The 18,618-nt window shown below is 40.9% G+C and overlaps 1 protein-coding gene across 1 annotated transcript in view; it reads right to left on the bottom strand.

Annotated features, from left to right (window-relative positions):
- eml1 (EMAP like 1) overlaps positions 1–18,303 on the bottom strand; it is a 38,979-nt gene extending 20,676 nt beyond the window's left edge. The window contains exon 1 of the mRNA XM_061063275.1: positions 17,752–18,303. Coding sequence (XP_060919258.1) covers positions 17,752–17,818 — 67 coding nt within the window. The 5' untranslated portion in view covers positions 17,819–18,303. The remainder of the gene's footprint in view (positions 1–17,751) is intronic.
- Between the last annotated feature and the right edge of the window lie 315 nt (positions 18,304–18,618).

Here is an 18,618-nt window from a genome sequence, read left to right as displayed (position 1 = left end):
GCCCAGCCGATAATACCAGTCGATATTAGCTTACCATGTGACTATCAGTATCGGCTTATTTTCTCTGGGATATGTGCCGATATAACTAGGTTTATTCAATTTAAGTTTATTAAAAATTTGAATTTTTTCAAATGTAAGTAATATAAATATCAATATATTTTCTTATCTCTAGAGTATACAGTCGTCCTTTTTTATTCCTTTCTTTTAATTAAAAGGCATGACAGAATAGGGAGGTAAAAAGGAAAGTGCAGAAGCAGTGGTGGAAAACAAACAGCGAACTCCTTTCAAACCAGGAGCTCACTTTAATGCTTTATTGCTTTCTGTCTGTGTGTGAAAGCTTTAGCCTTGTGTCAAAGAGCTGACTGCATTTCTATTAAACCCTTTATTCATGAGCCTGTTTATTCATTTCATTCAGCTCTTTGAGTTTAAGGTAATTTAACACGTTATTATTGAACTCCCCACCTCACACCCTGATAGAGGCCAAGCAGAGGTCACAAGGGTCAACTTCATTAATGGTAACACACACACACACACACACACACACACACACACACAGAAGGTCTCTTCCATTAACACTTCGATGTCGCAGTGGCTTAATGAAATATTAATGTTAAGCACTGCTATGTTTTCCCTGCAGACCTGTGCTAACAGTTTGATGCATTATGCATCGGAGCGAGCAGGCATCTGATGATCTGGCAGATGTGAAGTCTGTATTTCTTCATAGAATCTCAGCTGAATCCTGATAGTTTGTTTCACAAAATCAAAGAAATCTGAGGAAAGTCTTGACCTCTGTGAATAACGTGATTAACCAATCAAGTAAAAGAACAGTATCTTGGAAGATACCTGGAAGATAAATAACAATCACTCATGGGATTCGTGGATTCTCTTATCACTTAAAACAGATTCTGTATTTTTCTGTCATAAAATGAGATTTGGCCTTTCCTGACCAGAAACTCTCCCCAAATTTTAGAGTGTATTGACAAACTACTTTTGACCAATTGATTTTCCAGCTGAAAGGAATAGATATTTTTGAACATCATAATAAAGAAATAATATAATGCTCATTGTTTTTATATTCTTATTTGAAACAGAACATCAAAAAATGCGCTCACCATCTGTCATATGAGTGGGTGATGAATCCTCAACAATTCTTATATAAAAATACTCCAGTTTTTCATAAGAATGGTATTCTTATCTGTCCAATGGTTCATATACCAAACAAAAGGGATTAATAGCATGTTAATCTTGTAAAAAATTCAATTTGTATGCAATACAACAAGTATTCAAAGCATATAGTCCCATAAGGTCGATGGAGTCATAAGATTTAATTTGCAGAACACACCAGAAAAGCTATTTCACAGATTTGTTTATAAGTAGACAAAGTCCATTAGTAAGTAAAATCCTCTGGCTGTTCACTGGTTATTATAAGTTGTTGCAGTCAGGGTGGCCCTCCATGAGACAGGATGGTAAATTGGTGCATTAGGCAGATGGAACAGTTGACGCTTGTAGCAGAAATGGAAATATTCAAGATGGCTAAGTCAACCATGGAAAACACTGAAACACTCCAGCTATAGATTAGTGTAAAACAAAATAATAAAGGTATATCTGGTGCCTTGTTTCATTTTAGTTTATTGCATTAGTGCTGTCTTGTGATTCGTATTTTCATGGACACAATGTCTTTACTAGAATGGTGCTCTATGCTGACGATACAGCAACCTACCTATGAGACTCTACCATAATCAATCCCCACCTTGAGAAATGTAGTTAAATAAAACCTGCAGATACAGAATCTAATACTTCACACTCTGAGTGGTGAAGTACAATGAGAAATATGTTCCCTCAGACATTCAATTACAGACAGATATCCTTCCAAAGGAAATATGTTCTTGTTTCACATCCCACTGACAAAGCCTTCCACATACATAACCCTGTATCTTAATAACTTTAAGCTCACCTGAGACTCAGTCCTTGTTCATATTCCTATATGCCAATACTCACTGAGTGTATATCCACTGATAAAGCTTCCATTATTCGCTCAGCATCTGTTGCGGGTCTGCTCCAAACACTGACACAATGACTGCATGATACCATCAGTCGTTGGAGTACAATGACGAGCTGTCACGGCCGTGATTCTGAAGCTCTGTGCACTAACATCCTCCATCTGTCACCCTGCAGCCCATGTCAAACCTCTTGGGCAAGTTAACCCAATAACATGGTGGACGGTGGTACAGAATTCAGATAAGGGAGGTTATGCTTCAGTTTGTGTTTGTTTTCATACAGAAGAATGTGTGATACTGATGTGACCACCACAGCACAGTCAGCTCTTGATGTGACAGTAAACCTCTCAGGGGCTCAATCACATGCCTTCTGTCCAGACATTCAAAATCAGTAAAATGTCAATCTTCATCTCACGACAAATCCATCAGCACAGGCACCCATGGACACTCGTCTCTCCTTTTCATTCCCACAAAAGCAGATCATTACACCCCTACAATCTCCTCTCGCTTCACTGCTCTGTCACACCTGTCACCTTGATGCTGAAATCACTTCATTTCTGTCTGTCTTCTTTGTCACTGCCTCTCTCTGACACTCTTTTGCCGTCTTTTTTTTCATTATCTGGTCAATATGTGGCCGAGTCACAAACCAAGGACGATTCGCTGAAACTGTCTAAAGCTGCGTGACACATTGCTCCCGATTACCTTCCTACTTGAGACCACCTGCCTGCTCGAGTGTTTGGCCATCACTTCAGCTGCAGGGACTTAAATAGAAAACAAGCACTCTCTCTTCGGTTCATCTTCCCTGCTCTTAAATAACCACGCCCGCTTCCCCCCTTAATCTCCACTGTACTCCTTAGTCATTTACTGACCTCACTGCCATTAATAATGAACACTGAAGCGTGCACACATGCTCTGACCCGTTTCCCCCTCTTATGCACTCTCATCAACCACAAAGATCAATACACTGAAGGAGGAATAAGACTAACATAGTAGGGTAAATGCCACCAAACGCTCATGTATAAAATATCTTCTGCAGCAGCCCTGCATTGATTTGAGCTGTCTCCCGTTCTTCTTTATAAACTCTTACAACCATGTAATGTATAACAAGAAAATGTCCTGATACCAGCTGTCTCACCATGTGTTCCTGCACACCTCCACAATAACCCACTGACATGCACAGTGATTGATGTCTTTTCTATTTTCTCAGCATCGCAGAGAAGCCAACCATCAAGCCATATTGACTTGATGGAAAGTTCAGCAGCCAGGTTAAGCTGTTCCACAAAGGGGGGTTGTAAAAAAAACACATTCAACAGATCAAAAAAAATTAAAGCAGGCTGCAGGAAACAGCCTGTCATAACACTATGTCGACAATTTCTGTTTTACTGAGACAGAGGAACAGCCATGATTCACAGTCTGCTGGAACATCTATCGACTCCCAGGATGCAGATAACGAAATCCCTTTGCCAACCCGTGTCAATTTCACAGAATGAGTTGCACACAGCCAGGTGGTGCTGTCCAATAGTTCCAGTTCAGCTGCAGCAGATTATGCCTCCAGGAAAGAAATTTCCCCCAAAATCATTGAGTCACACTTATTAAACAAGCTGACCTCAGTCTGCTGCAGGAAGTCCAGACCTAATCATAATCAAGTGGCATGCTGGGTTTCATTTAATGCCAAGAATTAAAAGGTGGAAATCTATTAGTCACAGACACAGAGGAAGGTGGAGGGAAAAGATGGTGATGCAGTTGTACAAAAGTGAATGAAGGTGGTGCTGTGAATAATCCTGTTAATAAAACATGACATGTGTGTTGCCCTGTGAGAACATAATTTGGCATCACAGTTTGCGAGAGTGCTAACATGCTGTTAGATGGCCATCCAGCAAAAAGCAAAAAGTCCAGGGGCGGTTAGTGCGCGCACCCCACTTATGGAGGCTATGGTCTTCCAGGCGGGCGGCCCAGGTTCGAATCCGGCCTGTGGCTCCTCTCCCGCATGTCATTCCCCACTCTCTCTCCCTGATTTCCGACTCTATCCACTGTCCTGTCTCTCAATTAAAGGCACAAAAGCCCAAAGACAAAGCTTTAAAAAAAAATGTTTAAAAGTCCAGTTCTGCTCAAGGCTACTGTCTTGACTGGAGTTTGGTATTTGAAGTGTTCTTGTTTCCATATGGTGCCTCTAACAGGCTGTAAACAAAGGCAACACAAAGAAAAAGAAGTCTTGGCCAGGAGTCCTTGATTGCTAACGGTTAGCTACACTATCGCTCCCAGAGGTATAATGTCATCTGTCTTTAGCCAATGGGTTCCAAGATGGGTCTCTGTACATATGATGTTGGAATTTTCCACTGTTTTTAATAAAAATTGAGTGAATTGATTTAAATTGTGCATTGTTCGGGGCACTGGTGGCGCAGTGGTTAGTGCGCGCGCCCCATGTATGGAGGCCGTTGTCTCAAGCGGGCGGCCCGGGTTCACATCCCACCTGTGGCTTCTTTCCCGCATGTCATTCCCCACTCTCTCTCCCTCATTTCCGACTCTATCCACTATCCTATCTCTCCATTAAAAGGCACAAAAAGCCCAAAAATAAATCTTAAAAAAAAAAAAAATGTGTGCATTGTTCATTAAGAACGAACAGCTTAGCATGTTAGCATCTGCTAATTTTCCATGAAGTTAAAAGCACAGCTAAGGATGCTAGGGATGTCATTTGTTTTTCAGTATAATAAACCAATGTATTTGAAAAGCTTTAGGGTATTCCAGTTCATCCCCCCCGGGGACTCTGAATATGTTTACCAATCTATCAAGAAGACAGTTCAATGCAACGCATTCATTTCAATCTTATGATGGCTTCAAAGGAAAAGTAAAAAAAAAAAACTGCTCAGACCACAAATGTTTTTCCAAATTTAATTAGCAGTCCATCCATTATTTTTTGAGCTATTAGATCTCGACCAAAGACAAGCCCAACAAGCGACAGTCCTATTGCTGCTTAAATCTAAACTCAATATGTGTGTATGTTGCAGAATTTCAGTATAATGGATAACACATGTCATGCTAAAAATTGCAGCATTAAGAAAAATTCAGTCTGCTCCAGGCATGACAGAAATCATCCATCAGGAACATGTCAGCATGAATGAAAAACTGCAAAACCAATTGAGGAAGTGATTGGAGGAAGAAAAGAGAATGAGGGAAATGGAGGAGAAACAAAATGTTACTTAAATCGTCATCAATCTCTTCTGTCACCTGCAGCGAGCATAAATGACCCGTCAGAGGTGTGTTGGCTAATCAGCTGGCCAGATTACGGAGACAGACGCTGTGTTTACAGGCTGCATAGATGGATCCTGCTGGACCAGAGCTCAGAGGTTGAAAATAGACCAAGTGGGAACACAGTGGAAGTAAGGCCTAACACATGACCTGAGCTGAGATAGGACAGGAAGAAGAGGGGAAGAGATATAAATGAGAAAGATGGAGCGAGGAGATGAAGAAGAGCATGAAAGGAGGCCGAACGACTCCCACGAGAGATCTTTCCATCCTTGTAAGAACATGTTAAGTTACCCTTCCTTCCTCCCATCAACAACGTCCTTTCCAGGTCACACTCAGGTCAAAGAGGATACAGCCCCCCCACCTCTCTGCTCTTAACATCAGTCACACTGCCACACACACACACACACACACACACACACACACACACACACACACACACACACACTTCACACCACACAATGTGTCAAAGCAATGATACACAAACACTATATTGAAGATGATGCAACACCACCATCAGCAGCATTTCTGTCTGCCTGCACAGTCCAAAGGAGCTGTACACAATTTGCTGCATGGTAAGACCTTAAGGATCAGAAAATGTACTTCTAGTAGAGACAAAAGTATGTCTGACTTTTTTAGAAGATACGTTTTTTTTTTTTAAATTTAAACACTAAAATTGTCTTTTGAGCATTCCCTCGTGTTGTCATTAAATAATTGTTCTAGTAGTAGAAGTTCAATTACATTTTTTCCCATGCATGATACTTAATTTAACCTTGACCAGTCACTTAATTTTTTATTTTAACTACAGCATAAAAAAAAGTTATGACTATTTTTTAATCAAATCAGAATGCTAGTTTCTGCCATGAACTTAGAAATTGTTCATTTTAGGTTTAATTTGAAGTTTTTTTGTCATTTAAGGGGGAAAGATGTATTTTTATGGTTAACATACTTTGAGATAAGAGAAGGGGACTTCTGAAGTTATTATTTCTATAATGTCTATATGTGTTGTTAGGAAGGGTTTTGAAATTGAAAATAATAATAATGATATTTAACTCTATTTGCAAGTATGGTTACAGACGAAGAGAGAAGACTTTCTCATGTTTTCTTCATGCGTGAAAAGATTCTAAAAAAAAAAAAACTAAAAAAAACCAGAGAGCAGCTGGGGAACAGGAAAAAAAGAAGTAAAAAAAAAGACACGGCCCATTGACGCAGAATAACTCCTGACAGTATATACACCCAAATCCTGACACACTGCTTTGACAAAACGCACACTCTCCTTATTCAAAGAGGAAGTGTTGGCGGCGTGGAGGAGGGATTATGCTGGATATGTGGAGCAGATCTTGCTCAATGCTAGTGATCCTTATACTCAGGGGGTTTGAGATTAACACCAGGCTGGATTTATATTCTCTCTCTCTCTCGCTCGCTCTCTTGCGCCACTTCAACCTCTTTCACCTCTCCCTCTTCTTGTCTGACTCCCTCTCTCTCTCTCCTGAAACTGTGCTGGGATAGGTTTTGGAGAAAGGCCACAAAAAAAAAAAAAAAAGACTTTCGGAGGAAAAATAGACAAGGAAGGATTCAACTTTGGCAGTAAAATGTTTCATTGTTTTGCGTTCATGTTCTCTCTTGCTCTCATCCTTGTTGGTCAATTAAGTGAGGGGTTTGTTTTAGTAGCAGAATTTTTTGAATGAAATGTAGAATTATCTGTGTGCATTATTTGGGACATATGCAACACAGGGAAGTCAAAAAGTTGTGTCAAAGTAAATGTTCTATCATTGTAAACAATAAATAAATTTTAACCCTTACATTTTTTAATGCATTTAAACCTTTATTATGATGCTATTTGTGATGGGCATACTTCCAGCTATAGTCATGCATTAATAATGCATATTTCATTACTATATTGTTATTTTCAGTGTTAGTTACTGGCGGTCTTCCGTTCCTGTGCTTCATGATTCATATTACATTCTCCTGGTCTTGCATGAAGTTTTCACAGAAATGATGCAGCAGCAACAGGAACACAGTTTGTGCTTTAATCTCTCTGCCTGCATACAGAAAAGGTCAAAACCTTCAATGGCATTTCATTTGTATTAATCAGTCCTTGGTACAGGTGCACGGTGCATGTCTGTTCCAGTGGGATAAAAATGTGACATTTCAAGTTAGAGAAAAACCATTTAGTAAAGCACAATCCTGCCTGGAAGAGGATCTACAAATGTGTTTTTACTCTGATGTCTGGTTTTTAGCTACCCCTGTCTAATAAAAGGATATATATGGATCCTGGGGGTGCCATATTTTGCTGGATTTTTGAAACTATAGGGAACAGATGTTGAGTTGTGATATGTCCTTTTATACATTTTTCATTTGTGTCATTACATTGTTAAAATGTCCCTGAATGCTGATCGACCTTTTTGCGGGCTTGTCACCTGCATGGAGGTATTTGAAATGGCAACAATATTAATCAAAACACTGGTGATTTTGACTTTTTGACACCTTTCTATGAAAAGTTCTTCAACAAAATGAGTTGACCAAAAAAACGTAACAAAGAGTTGAATAAAGAGACCGTTCTTCTTTTAGGGCAGAAACAGAGTCAGGCTTGGCAAAGACTCGAGGAACACAAGCCTCTCTTTCTCAGCCTCAAATGTTCTGCACATAAAACAGAGCTTTGTCCTCAGTGACAAACAACCAGGAAGGAACAGGAGGCGGGATACCCGATCTAACCCTGCATGTGTGTTGTTCCATCCAGTAACAGTGTTGTTATGGGAAACACGATTGCCATGGTGTGAATGGTCTCACACACACACACAGACACTGTGATGTCCACCCTGAACATCAGCCAATCTTAAATCTGCCATCTGGAGGGCGGAGAACATACAGTACACAGACATGTTTCCAGCCGACAAGACCATGACAAGAGTAGACTTAAGAGAAATGTCTGAAACCAACTTTTGTTGGATTTTATGTTAGGGTTGTTTTAAACCCTCCAACACATTCACATTGCTCTTCAGTGAATCTCAGGAGGAATTTTGAGAAGATGATTCAACATGCAGCTCAGTTTCATGAACAGAAACTTGAAAACACACCTGTGCCTCCAACATCTGTAGAAACATGCAATGCTTCCAACTATTGCAATCAATACATAATAAATAATAAATACATTTAGAACAAAAGTAGTCCTTGCACTTGGCTCTATTTTAAGTTCTGCATGGTTTAAATTGTTTTGACAATTTTAAAAGTTAATTCCACCTAAAGCTTAATGTTTGGAATAATCTGCTTTCATGTAACTTCTGGGTTTTACTTTTCTGTATTGGTTGCTGGCCTACACTTAAATCTTACCCATAAACTGGACAAAAGATGCTCAAAGGTTTATCTCCTCTGGTTCATTTATCCCTATTTGCATTCATTATGTTTCATATGACCTTTTCAAAACATCCAAATAACTGCATTAAACGCTGTCTCCTGACAAGTATGTCACAGCTACTGAGACGACTACTCTTGGTTGTTTGCTGCAAAAAAACACACAAGTCTTTTGGGAAGTTTTTTAGGAACTTAGCGTTAAGTAGAGACTGGCGGGGTAAGGGATGAAAATATCTGAGATGGTAAACAAACAGAGCTCAAAGAAATGATGAGACATATATGCCTTCAGCACAGTCTGAACAAAATATGTTTACAGGCAGGTTTAAAAAAAGATATGGCTTTGGTCTCTTTGGATATTAAAGCGCCTGAAAACTTTGTTCTGATCATTTCTGCTAACTTTCAGGCCTTTTTTTTATTTCAAGAAATATAAGAAGTACCCAACGTATGCGCTTATTAACTGCTTTAATTTTTGCTGAATTTCAGTAAAACCTCCCTGCACATTAATAAAACATGAAATTCAGTACTAACAACCATTATTAGATCAAAATGATTTAAATTGAACGGCCAATATGCACATTCATGGTATTTCATGGTTTGGTTAGCTCTCCTTTGAAAGCTGCAATGGTCTAACCAGGTTTTGAAAAGGATCTGCAGAATCTTTTAATGACACAGTTCCTGCATTTAGATTGGTTAATAAAATGTCTTTACTGATGACCGTTGAACATCACTGTATAATAAAACTTGCTCTCTGAATCAGAAAGCAAAATGTGGAATTTCCCTCTGATGTTTATGATCAACGATCTCTGAAATCATCCTGGATTGCTGCTGCACTAAACTAAGTTAAAGAAAGAGCACTAGCTATACAAAGAAAAAACTGAAAAGAAAGAAAATTGTGATTTTTTTTTTTAAAGAACAGACCTTCTTTTATCCCGTCATTAAAACAGACAAATGTCACATCGAGGAGAAAAACAAATCAAATAATCATGTCCAGCGTCGTCACTCTCATCTCTGCACCTGTGTTCTGGATGAATGTATTTTTAATGGAATATCTAATGAGTTTCTCCTCTTCTCCCTCTCCATCTGTTACAGGCAGGATGAACACATGCAAAGGGACACACACACACACACACACACACACACACGTGCACACACACATGCAGAGTCGGGGCTTCCCCCTCGGTTCTTCCATTAACAGCAGGTGTAAGACACCAATTAGGTGCTGAGCAGCCTCTGGGAGGTGCTCCAAAGGCACCCAGAGGTTAATTATATCTGTTCGCATCACAACTGGCCAGATGAAGTCCTGGATTTGGAGCAACCAAATCAATGGGCTGAGACTTCAGACCCACTGGAGACAATAGACTGATGGAGATAATTAGCATAAATACAGTCAGGCTGACACTCACCTTGTAACAATATCTGAACTGATCTTTAATTAATCCTAAATGGTTTGATGACATACACGGGGATTTAAATAGAACATAATCACAGCCCTTCATATGTACGGACATGCACGTGTGCACATGAATGCAGACACACATACCTGTGCTCTCTCTCTCTCTCTCTCTCTCTTACACACACTGATTTTAAGAACTATAAATAATTTGCATGCAAATCTGAAACATACATAAATGCCTGACTGCTCTTTGCAGCATCTTCATGTGTTAAAATGAACAATCTAATTTAATCTTTTTGTATTCCAAACAAGATAACCATGTTGATACTCTGAGCTTCAAAAGAAGCAGGGACTAAAAATAATGGCATATCCCTGGGATTTTGCTGACTAGTGTGATTTATTACAAGCCACCCTCCCCCTCAGGTAAAAGTCAAAGTCCTGCAGAGAGTATTTCCATGCAGGGTGGAAGCATGGCTCTTCTGTTTCTGTCTCTTTCATGGTATTTTTTACTCATCCCTGACATCCTTTTCAAGGACTCACGCAGAATGTCGGTCTCCTCTTCTGACCTTGTGATGTCATGCACATACACACACATAGTGAACTTGAAGATGGACACACAAATACACAAAAGTATGACAATAGAGTGCTTCTCTCTTTCATGTTTGAATGCCAGAAGGATGAGTTACACACACACACACAACCAGACACACGCAGAGTTGGTGTGTATATTTAGCACAAGAACTCGCTCACTCCTGCTTTACATGCCTGATTGTTTTAGTGGGTCATGCTGAGTGAATGTGTGTCAGTGCAGGAAAAGATAAGAGAGTGAGAGAGAGCGAGAGAGAGAGAGAGAGAGAGAGAGAGAGAGAGAGAGAGGGAGAGAAATACACTCGACAACAAATGGCATCCCTACCCGCTGGCTCACCAAAAGGCTGTGTCCATGAGCACACTGACTCTGACCTTGTTTCTGAATAAAATGCAAACATATCAGAGATAACCACACCAGGAATAACAATATGTGTGTAACCAAGAGGACAAAACACTTCTGAGTGAATACAAATGTTCAAACTGTGCACAACCAGAGAGCAAATCATTTTTGGTTACATATCTGCAGAAAAGGAAGAAAGTACCTCTGCCTTATTCTTTGTCGTTCATTTTACTAACTTTTATTTAAAAAACTCAATTAATATTCTAGAAACAAAGATGTTTTTTTTTTTACAGATGTGTTCAAAATGCAAACTTTTGCTCAAACTGCAGGAGAGTAATGCTTTAATGTTGGGTTTTACAGAGACTCACTCTGATAAAATGCAGATGACTTTGTGTTATCTGTAATGTAACTTGTTTCCTTAAATTAGATTCAAAAGTGAAAATGGCTGCTGAACCACAAAATCTTTATCTTGATCATTTTGTTTCAAGCTGCTACCTCTGTGCCATCGCCAAGTGAATACTAAACAAAAAATATATTCTATTTTAGCCTTTAACTTTTAAAAGTTTTTGTGGCATTAAACCTGTGATTCACTTCATGTGTTTACTAAATCACAAGAATCTTAACATTATACCAATAAGATCTAATATGCACACTGGCATGGATGCCAGAATAGTGACAGACATAGATGATATATTACTCTATTAATCAATTTCCTCACACATTTATTTATTACACATTTATATTCAGGGTAAACTATTGTGAAGGAATGGCACAACGAGGATTTACTGCTTTCACTGGGCAAGTGGTATCCTTACTTAACTGGCAAGAAGGGGTAGCCTCATATCTGCTGGCTCGGACAGATCTCAAATACACACAGACACACACAAACACACACACACACACACACACACAGCGTGACTCCCCATACAGCACAATCTGCTGTTTAAAATGATCCAGAGCAATAGGCTCAGTCTATCTGCTGCTGTCTTGTTTCACACACTCTATCTCATGCTCACATTCAATGAGCCAACAATGTCACTGTGTGGATCTGTTAGCAGCTAACAGCTCCTTATTCTAAAAACATGAAAGAGAAAGGGCAGGGTGAACCCTTACAGTGGAGAGGAAGATAAAACACAGCCTGACTCGTGACTACAGAAGAGCAAAACCGGCAGACTCAGTATCTGCCTGTCTGGAGGGAAGAAAAAAGCACTTTGAGCTCATATTGGGGGCACCCGCACAAGATCAAACAAAGAGCGTGGGAGAGTGTAGCAGAGGATGATGGGTGAAGGAGAAACTGAGAGCGAGAGAGAAGAAGAAGAAGAAGAAGAAGGAGAAAGAGAGTTAAGAACTGAAGAAGTCCAGCAACATTGAGAGAGGGACAGCATGATGATTTAAAAAAAAAAACAGAGAGTGGTGTGTGCTCTCACTGACACGGCAATTGGAAATCAATGTGGGCCTTTAAATGAATCATCAGCAGCGCATGAGCTTCCATTCAGGTCGATATTTATTAAACTGCTGCTCTGAAACATGTTACAGGTTACAAAGAAACATTATTTCCTCATTCTCAGTTTTTCACTATTTCTTGGGAAGTTTTAAACAGCTGTGCCTCAGGTTCAGCAGTAGTAGTTGTAGAAAGAGGATCACATATAGTCTGTTGAATAAAAAAGTCTTTGAGTTTAGAGTCAGTCATATAAGCAATTTTAAGCTTCAATAAATCTAAGAAAAACGTTCTGTCAATACATATTTAACCATAATTCAGCTTTAGCGTCTAAGCTAAGTCAAAAATAAAAGTCACACTAAGTCTCGTCTCTCCCTCCCTGGCATCCTTCCTTCCTTGGCTACTGTGCTCAGTAACGTGAGCTTTAATCCTAATCCCTCCACACGTGCCATCATGAATCAGGGTTTGGAAGGAGACACCTATAGATGCTGAGCCAAGATACAGAGGAGGCTGGATGGAGTCGTGTCATCTCTGCTGTGAATCAAACACCTCCGACACACATCAAACGATGCCCTCGTCTTACTCAACGTCCCACCTCTCCGCCCTGCACGTCTGTCCCCATCCATCCTCACTACAGCTGACTCAAACTTACTTCCTGTTTTTTTCATTTTGCACTTTGCAATTTTATTGCTCTCCACTTCTCTGTGTCACCTTTCCTTGCTGGCGTGTTCTGGTGCCACAGGGGGATTCCGCCAGTATGGTGAGGGTTGTGCCAAGGAGCCCGTGGGTGCACACATCGCCAAGTGTGGAGTACAAAGGTTTAATAAAAATAATAAAAAAAGTTTGATTCAAATGTGAGCCGACACCATTATTCAAAAAGGTGAAATAACTAATCTCTCTGCTTTGTGATGGTCATGAGTGTGATCAGGAGTAGTACAGCGCTGTAAGTGAGCCGGATTGACTGATTAACAGATTTAGGTAGTAAAACATGGAGAGCTATGAGGGCTTTAGGAGAAAATGAACAAAAGGTTGCTTTCTCTTATGTCTATAAGCAATCATGATTATGCACATTTGGGCCGCATATTTGGCATACCAAACATTATTGCCACTAAGAGCTTTTCTTCCAAACAGCCACTTGATTCCTAACTCCATTGTGTGATATGAAACTGAACTTGTGGAACTTTAAACCTGCTTTAGTTTAGTAAGGTTTTGATCGTATTTGACACATCTTACAGTAAACAGGGAAAGTAATACATCCAATAGTTGGAGGGCTGATACTTTTCAGACTGAGACTTTCTGGATTGATACCTTTTGGGAGCTTTTGGTCCTTCGGATTTAAGACATGTCTTTCTACTTTATGTCATTTTACTCACTAATCAAAGTATGACTAAGGGATAAGAAAATGACTGATTGAAAAAACAATACCAGCCCTCGTTGGTGCATTAGAGGGGCTAGAGCGATCTCATTACCAGGAGCACAACACAGACTAATTCATTCTCAACTGTCCTCTTCTCTAGGACCAACACACTGCAAATTGTGATTTTATTGATTTGATCTAGATAACAAGAGCTCCTCTAAAGGATCCTCTTCCTCTATCAGCTGTAATCAGTTGTGTGTGTGTGTGTGTGTGTGTGTGTGTGTGTGCGCGTGTCAGAGTGTGTAATGAGGCTAATTTTCAGTTAGCCTGATGAGCTACTGTAGCTGTGACCTCCTGAGGACAAAGCATGCAGCCTGCGCGTGCCTGCAGTTTAGCTGACCTAGTCTCTGAACATTAGTTTGGTTGGATGATCCACAGCACACGGGTTGAGAAACAGAGAGAGAGAGAGAGAGGGGAAGAGCCATGAATGACATCATTTACTTTTGCTTAGAGTGGGGTTGGGTTCAGCTGGACAGCAGTGTGATATCACTTTGCCTACAGGAACAACACACATACAAACACACACAAACACCCTGGTCCTGCAAATGTGTGAGCGCTACTGTCATAGACTTAAACACACACATCGTAACTAAGGCTAACCTAATTATGCAGTCTGTTAGAACAAGGCCTATTTACCTCGACTCAATTTGGTTTATTTTTAGTCCTTTGTCTTGTGAAGGGAATAGAGAGAAGGCAAGGCGACGAAAGTTTGGAGATCCCTGGCAACAGCCTCTGAGCTGCATGTCTTACTTCATCAGCCTCTCTCAGAGAGGAAACATGACATTGTAAAGGATTACAAACAACCTTGCACGGTAAGAAAACTCAAAGGCTCTAACTCTGGGTGCTGGCCATGACAGGGCAACATGTGTTGAAGTGTGTAATCACAAGCTTACTAAATGTAGACTGGGTGAGACTTCATTCTGTACCTTAAACTACTTAACGAAACAAAGACGGAACAAAATCAAGTCACAACAAGAAGCACCTGTGGATTTACAAAGGAATTCAGCTTTGAATTAACACAATTAGCACAACTTCCTGCTAGCTGAAGCTAACGTTAGCTCAAGGCACACAGTACATGACACACATCTCTTCGCTTTCAGTGACGATCATTTGCAGTGTTAAATCTTTTCTCCATTTGCTGCGACAAAGTGTCTCCACCATGTTGGCATCGTCAAAGCTCGAATTACCGGCCTGTGATTGATGTGACCTACCAAACGCTCTCCCTCACAAACGTTATTTGGTAATCAGATTAATTTAAAGGTATTTTATTTCAACCAACCGGGTAAGATGCTGGGAGTGAATCCTGGACCAAAAACTGTAAGAGTGACATGTTTATGATGTCTCACAACATGCAGACTTGCAACAATACCTAATAGAATACCTTGATTGGTGGGTTCAAATCATACCTGGATGATGTGAACCAACCAATCAAATTGCAAAACAAGCAATATTTAAATGCACAGTCGTGCAAACCACATAGCCAGAGCAGTTATCTTACATGGATAGAGATCTTTGGGGGCTAGGCCTTTTTCAGGGGGAGCTTAAGACCCTACTAGCTGCTGTCTATGACTGTCTCTGTTTGCTCTGACACTTAATGTCTTCACAAGCCGCTGAGCCTCAGGGGCAACACATGTGTTCTACAGTACTGACATGCTGTACTTGCCCTTGCTCTGTAATTTGTGAGATTTGTGTCTCAAGTAGAACTTTTATCTGACATTGCACATCAACAGCTACACCGGTTTTTCAGGTCAGTCTGACAGACTCACCTCAGCTGTTTTCTTTGGCACTGTCAGCACTTTGCTCATTTCACAGGAACCCCTACACTTGAGCAGAAATGTAGAAATATCTCCTGCTAGTCGTAGATAATAACAGCTTCTCAAGTATTCAGAGACAGAGGGTTGTGAAATCAGCACTGATCATTTGGATGTACTTGTGAAACCTGATACCATCTGATGCCCAACCTTATTACGTCTTCCTTCTTCCTTATCATGACTGATTTCACACAACTTGCCATAAAAAATGAAGCAAATGTTACATCTTCAGTTAGTTATTTATGGACCTGATGTCCCACAGGAAGCCCGCCATGTCCAGGATGTTGGAACATTTACACTGAATATGTTAACTTAGATATGATATGTAACCCCATTTTGAATGATCTATCTCAACATAACCTTCTGCAACTCTGTTTCTCTTTGTCTGCATGTCTGTCTCTGCAGTTACTGTCAATTTAATGAGGGAAGTCCATAAGGGATAAAAAAAAAAAAAAAATCTTTCAACTAGATTCCCCTCATCAGTGATTCATGAAAGTAGACCAGCATTCCAGTATTCAGGGTGGGAGACACCGCTTTGTAATTTTACTTCCAGGATTTGCTCTGATGGACACCAGTATTCCCTCATCCCATCGACTGCTAGTGCTTACACAGCGCAGTAAATATTATAGATTTTTTCATTATCCACCGTTGGCAATTACCCTTTACTCCACGCTCCAACAATTATACTCGCTAACCACATTGCAACTGCAAAGGAGACACTGAAAAATGTTAGATGTCCATTGAAAACAATAGGGAAACTATTCTGTTACTCTTTTTGGGGGTCCCTGAATGTGCTCATATCAGCACTGCAGCCTGTTTTAAATTCCCTCTACTACAGTGGCGGTCTCTATTGGAGACACTGGTCATTGTGTTGGGGATAATCCTCTTTGTGCATGGGGGGCTCACTAACTGTACTCTGTTAGTATGCAGACAGTGAGTAACATACTGGAGTCTCATTATTTGGGCGTTTTACACTGCGGTAAAAGCACTTTTTCTGCGTGCAATTGAGCTGTTTTTGTATGAAGTCAAATACATGTAAAATAAATGTATTACGCTAAAAGAATAGAAAGTAGAGCTTCTTAGAATTAGATCCCAAAACTGATGTCATTCTGATGTGTCACGCTGCTTTTCTTCTTCCCTGAGTCACCCTCTCTCTCCCACCCATAACTGCCTTGAGTACTGTTTCTCCCTCTGCAAGCGGATAAATGCCATTAGCAGGCAACATGAGCGATAGTGTCTTGTCCTGTTCTGTCTCATTCAGCCAACAGGGGGGAAATATATTCATAACAGAGCCCTCATCACATCAAGCAGAACCAGAGTAATCAGGGCAGCGCTGTGAGCTAACCACTGCTCCTCTTGCTCTGCCTGTCTTTGTTTATTGGCTCTCCTGACGTCTGCTGGCTCACATTCACTGTTGACATTAGTCTGGCCTTGATTCCTAGAGACTTCCCTTCAATTCCACACAATGTTTTCATGTAAATACCCTCTCTCAACATGTTTATGATCACATACTGTATGTAGCTAAATCTGTGCCAAGTTTCAAAGGAGGGAAATAGCATGCACTATAAAATTAAAACGGTTTCCACCCTTGATTCCGGGTCATTTTTTGTCCCTATTTTCAAATCAAATGTCTGGGGATACATCTGCCAAGCGAAGAAATGAGGGGAAATATAACAAAGATAAAGCATTTTCACTTTACACTGCAGGGCATGTCTTTAATTTCTATTCTGTTTTAATCACTGTCTGTAATCAAATGCTGCTTAATTCGCTTTTTAACTAGAACACAAAACATTGTAAACAAACCTATAACCTTTTGATTGTGATATAGTAGTCTGGTAATGTCCCCCTGTCAATATGTTTACCATGCAAAGTTTTCTGTCTAAATATCTGCAAAGTTAAAACAGTCTCAAACTAGACTCCTATCATGCACTATACAACTTCAAATATGACCCCTTTCTTTACTGGAGCTAAAATAGCTCGAGTCAGGAAAGCACAGAGACACACATCTCTACTTGGAGTCAAGTTTAGCCAGTCAGCTGGTGACATGTCAAACCCACAGAAACAAACATGCAGCAGGAGGGATGGGGGGGGGGGGGGGGGGGGGGGGGGGGGGGGGGGGGGGGGGGGGGGGGTGGACAGGAAGGGTGAGGAAGAGGATTAAAGTTGGTGTTACCGTTGCAGAACTGCAGCAGTGATGAGGTGTCATACAGGCTGCTGTAGCTGGAAAAGCCGTCCTCCATTCTCAACCTCTGCTCTGCTCCTCTGTTATCCACCACTCCTCTTCCTCTCTCTCTCTCTCCTCTTCCTCTCTCTCTCTCTCTCTCTGGTGACTCCCCTCCGTTAGTTTATCGCTCACTTGGCGCTCCCTCCATTCACTCAGCACGGGTCAAGCTCCCTGGGTGAGTAACCATGGCAACCCATTCACTCCGATTATGGCATGCGAACTCCAACCTCCAACCTCTTCTTTTAAAAAAAAGTCCTGAACTCGAGCAGAAAACAGTCCCTGCAGAGGAACGAGCTGCAGCAGAGACACAGAAGTTAAGAGGCTGCAGGCGGTTTTGTTTTCCTCTCTCCTCGTTCTCCCCTCCCTCCTCTTGTCCTTCTGTCTCCGGGAGAAGCAGCTGTGTGTCGTTAGCTGATCTCCAGCAGAAAAACAGCTTTAAGAGGGCTTGAGCTGAGCGCAGGGAGGCTCTGTGTGTGTGTTTATGTGTGTGTGTGTGTCAGGGTCTCTATGTGTGTGTGTGAGTGTTTAGATAAAGCTCGGGACAGCCCAGCCTTCCCCTGTCACACTGAGTGGACGAGTCAGAGCGCAGGGGGGGCTGGGCCTGCCGGAAGGATCCTCCTCCTCTGTCATGATGGCAGAGGAGTGAGGAAGAGAGGATGAAAGGAAGGGAAAGGGTTGAATAGAAGAGTGGAGATAGGGACAAGAGAGGTGGGGGGGGGGGGGGGGGGAAGGAAAGACACAAGAGGAATAGCCTGAGTAAAAAATGAGAGAGAGGTAGAATATGGGACAGGAGAGAAGAGGAAATACGTGTAGAGA

This window comes from Labrus mixtus, chromosome 18 (assembly GCF_963584025.1).
Source record: "Labrus mixtus chromosome 18, fLabMix1.1, whole genome shotgun sequence".
In the NCBI taxonomy this organism is placed as follows: Eukaryota; Metazoa; Chordata; class Actinopteri; order Labriformes; family Labridae; genus Labrus; species Labrus mixtus.
The sequence above is the reverse complement of the archived record's forward strand: the minus strand, read 5'-3'. Positions and strand labels throughout refer to the sequence as shown.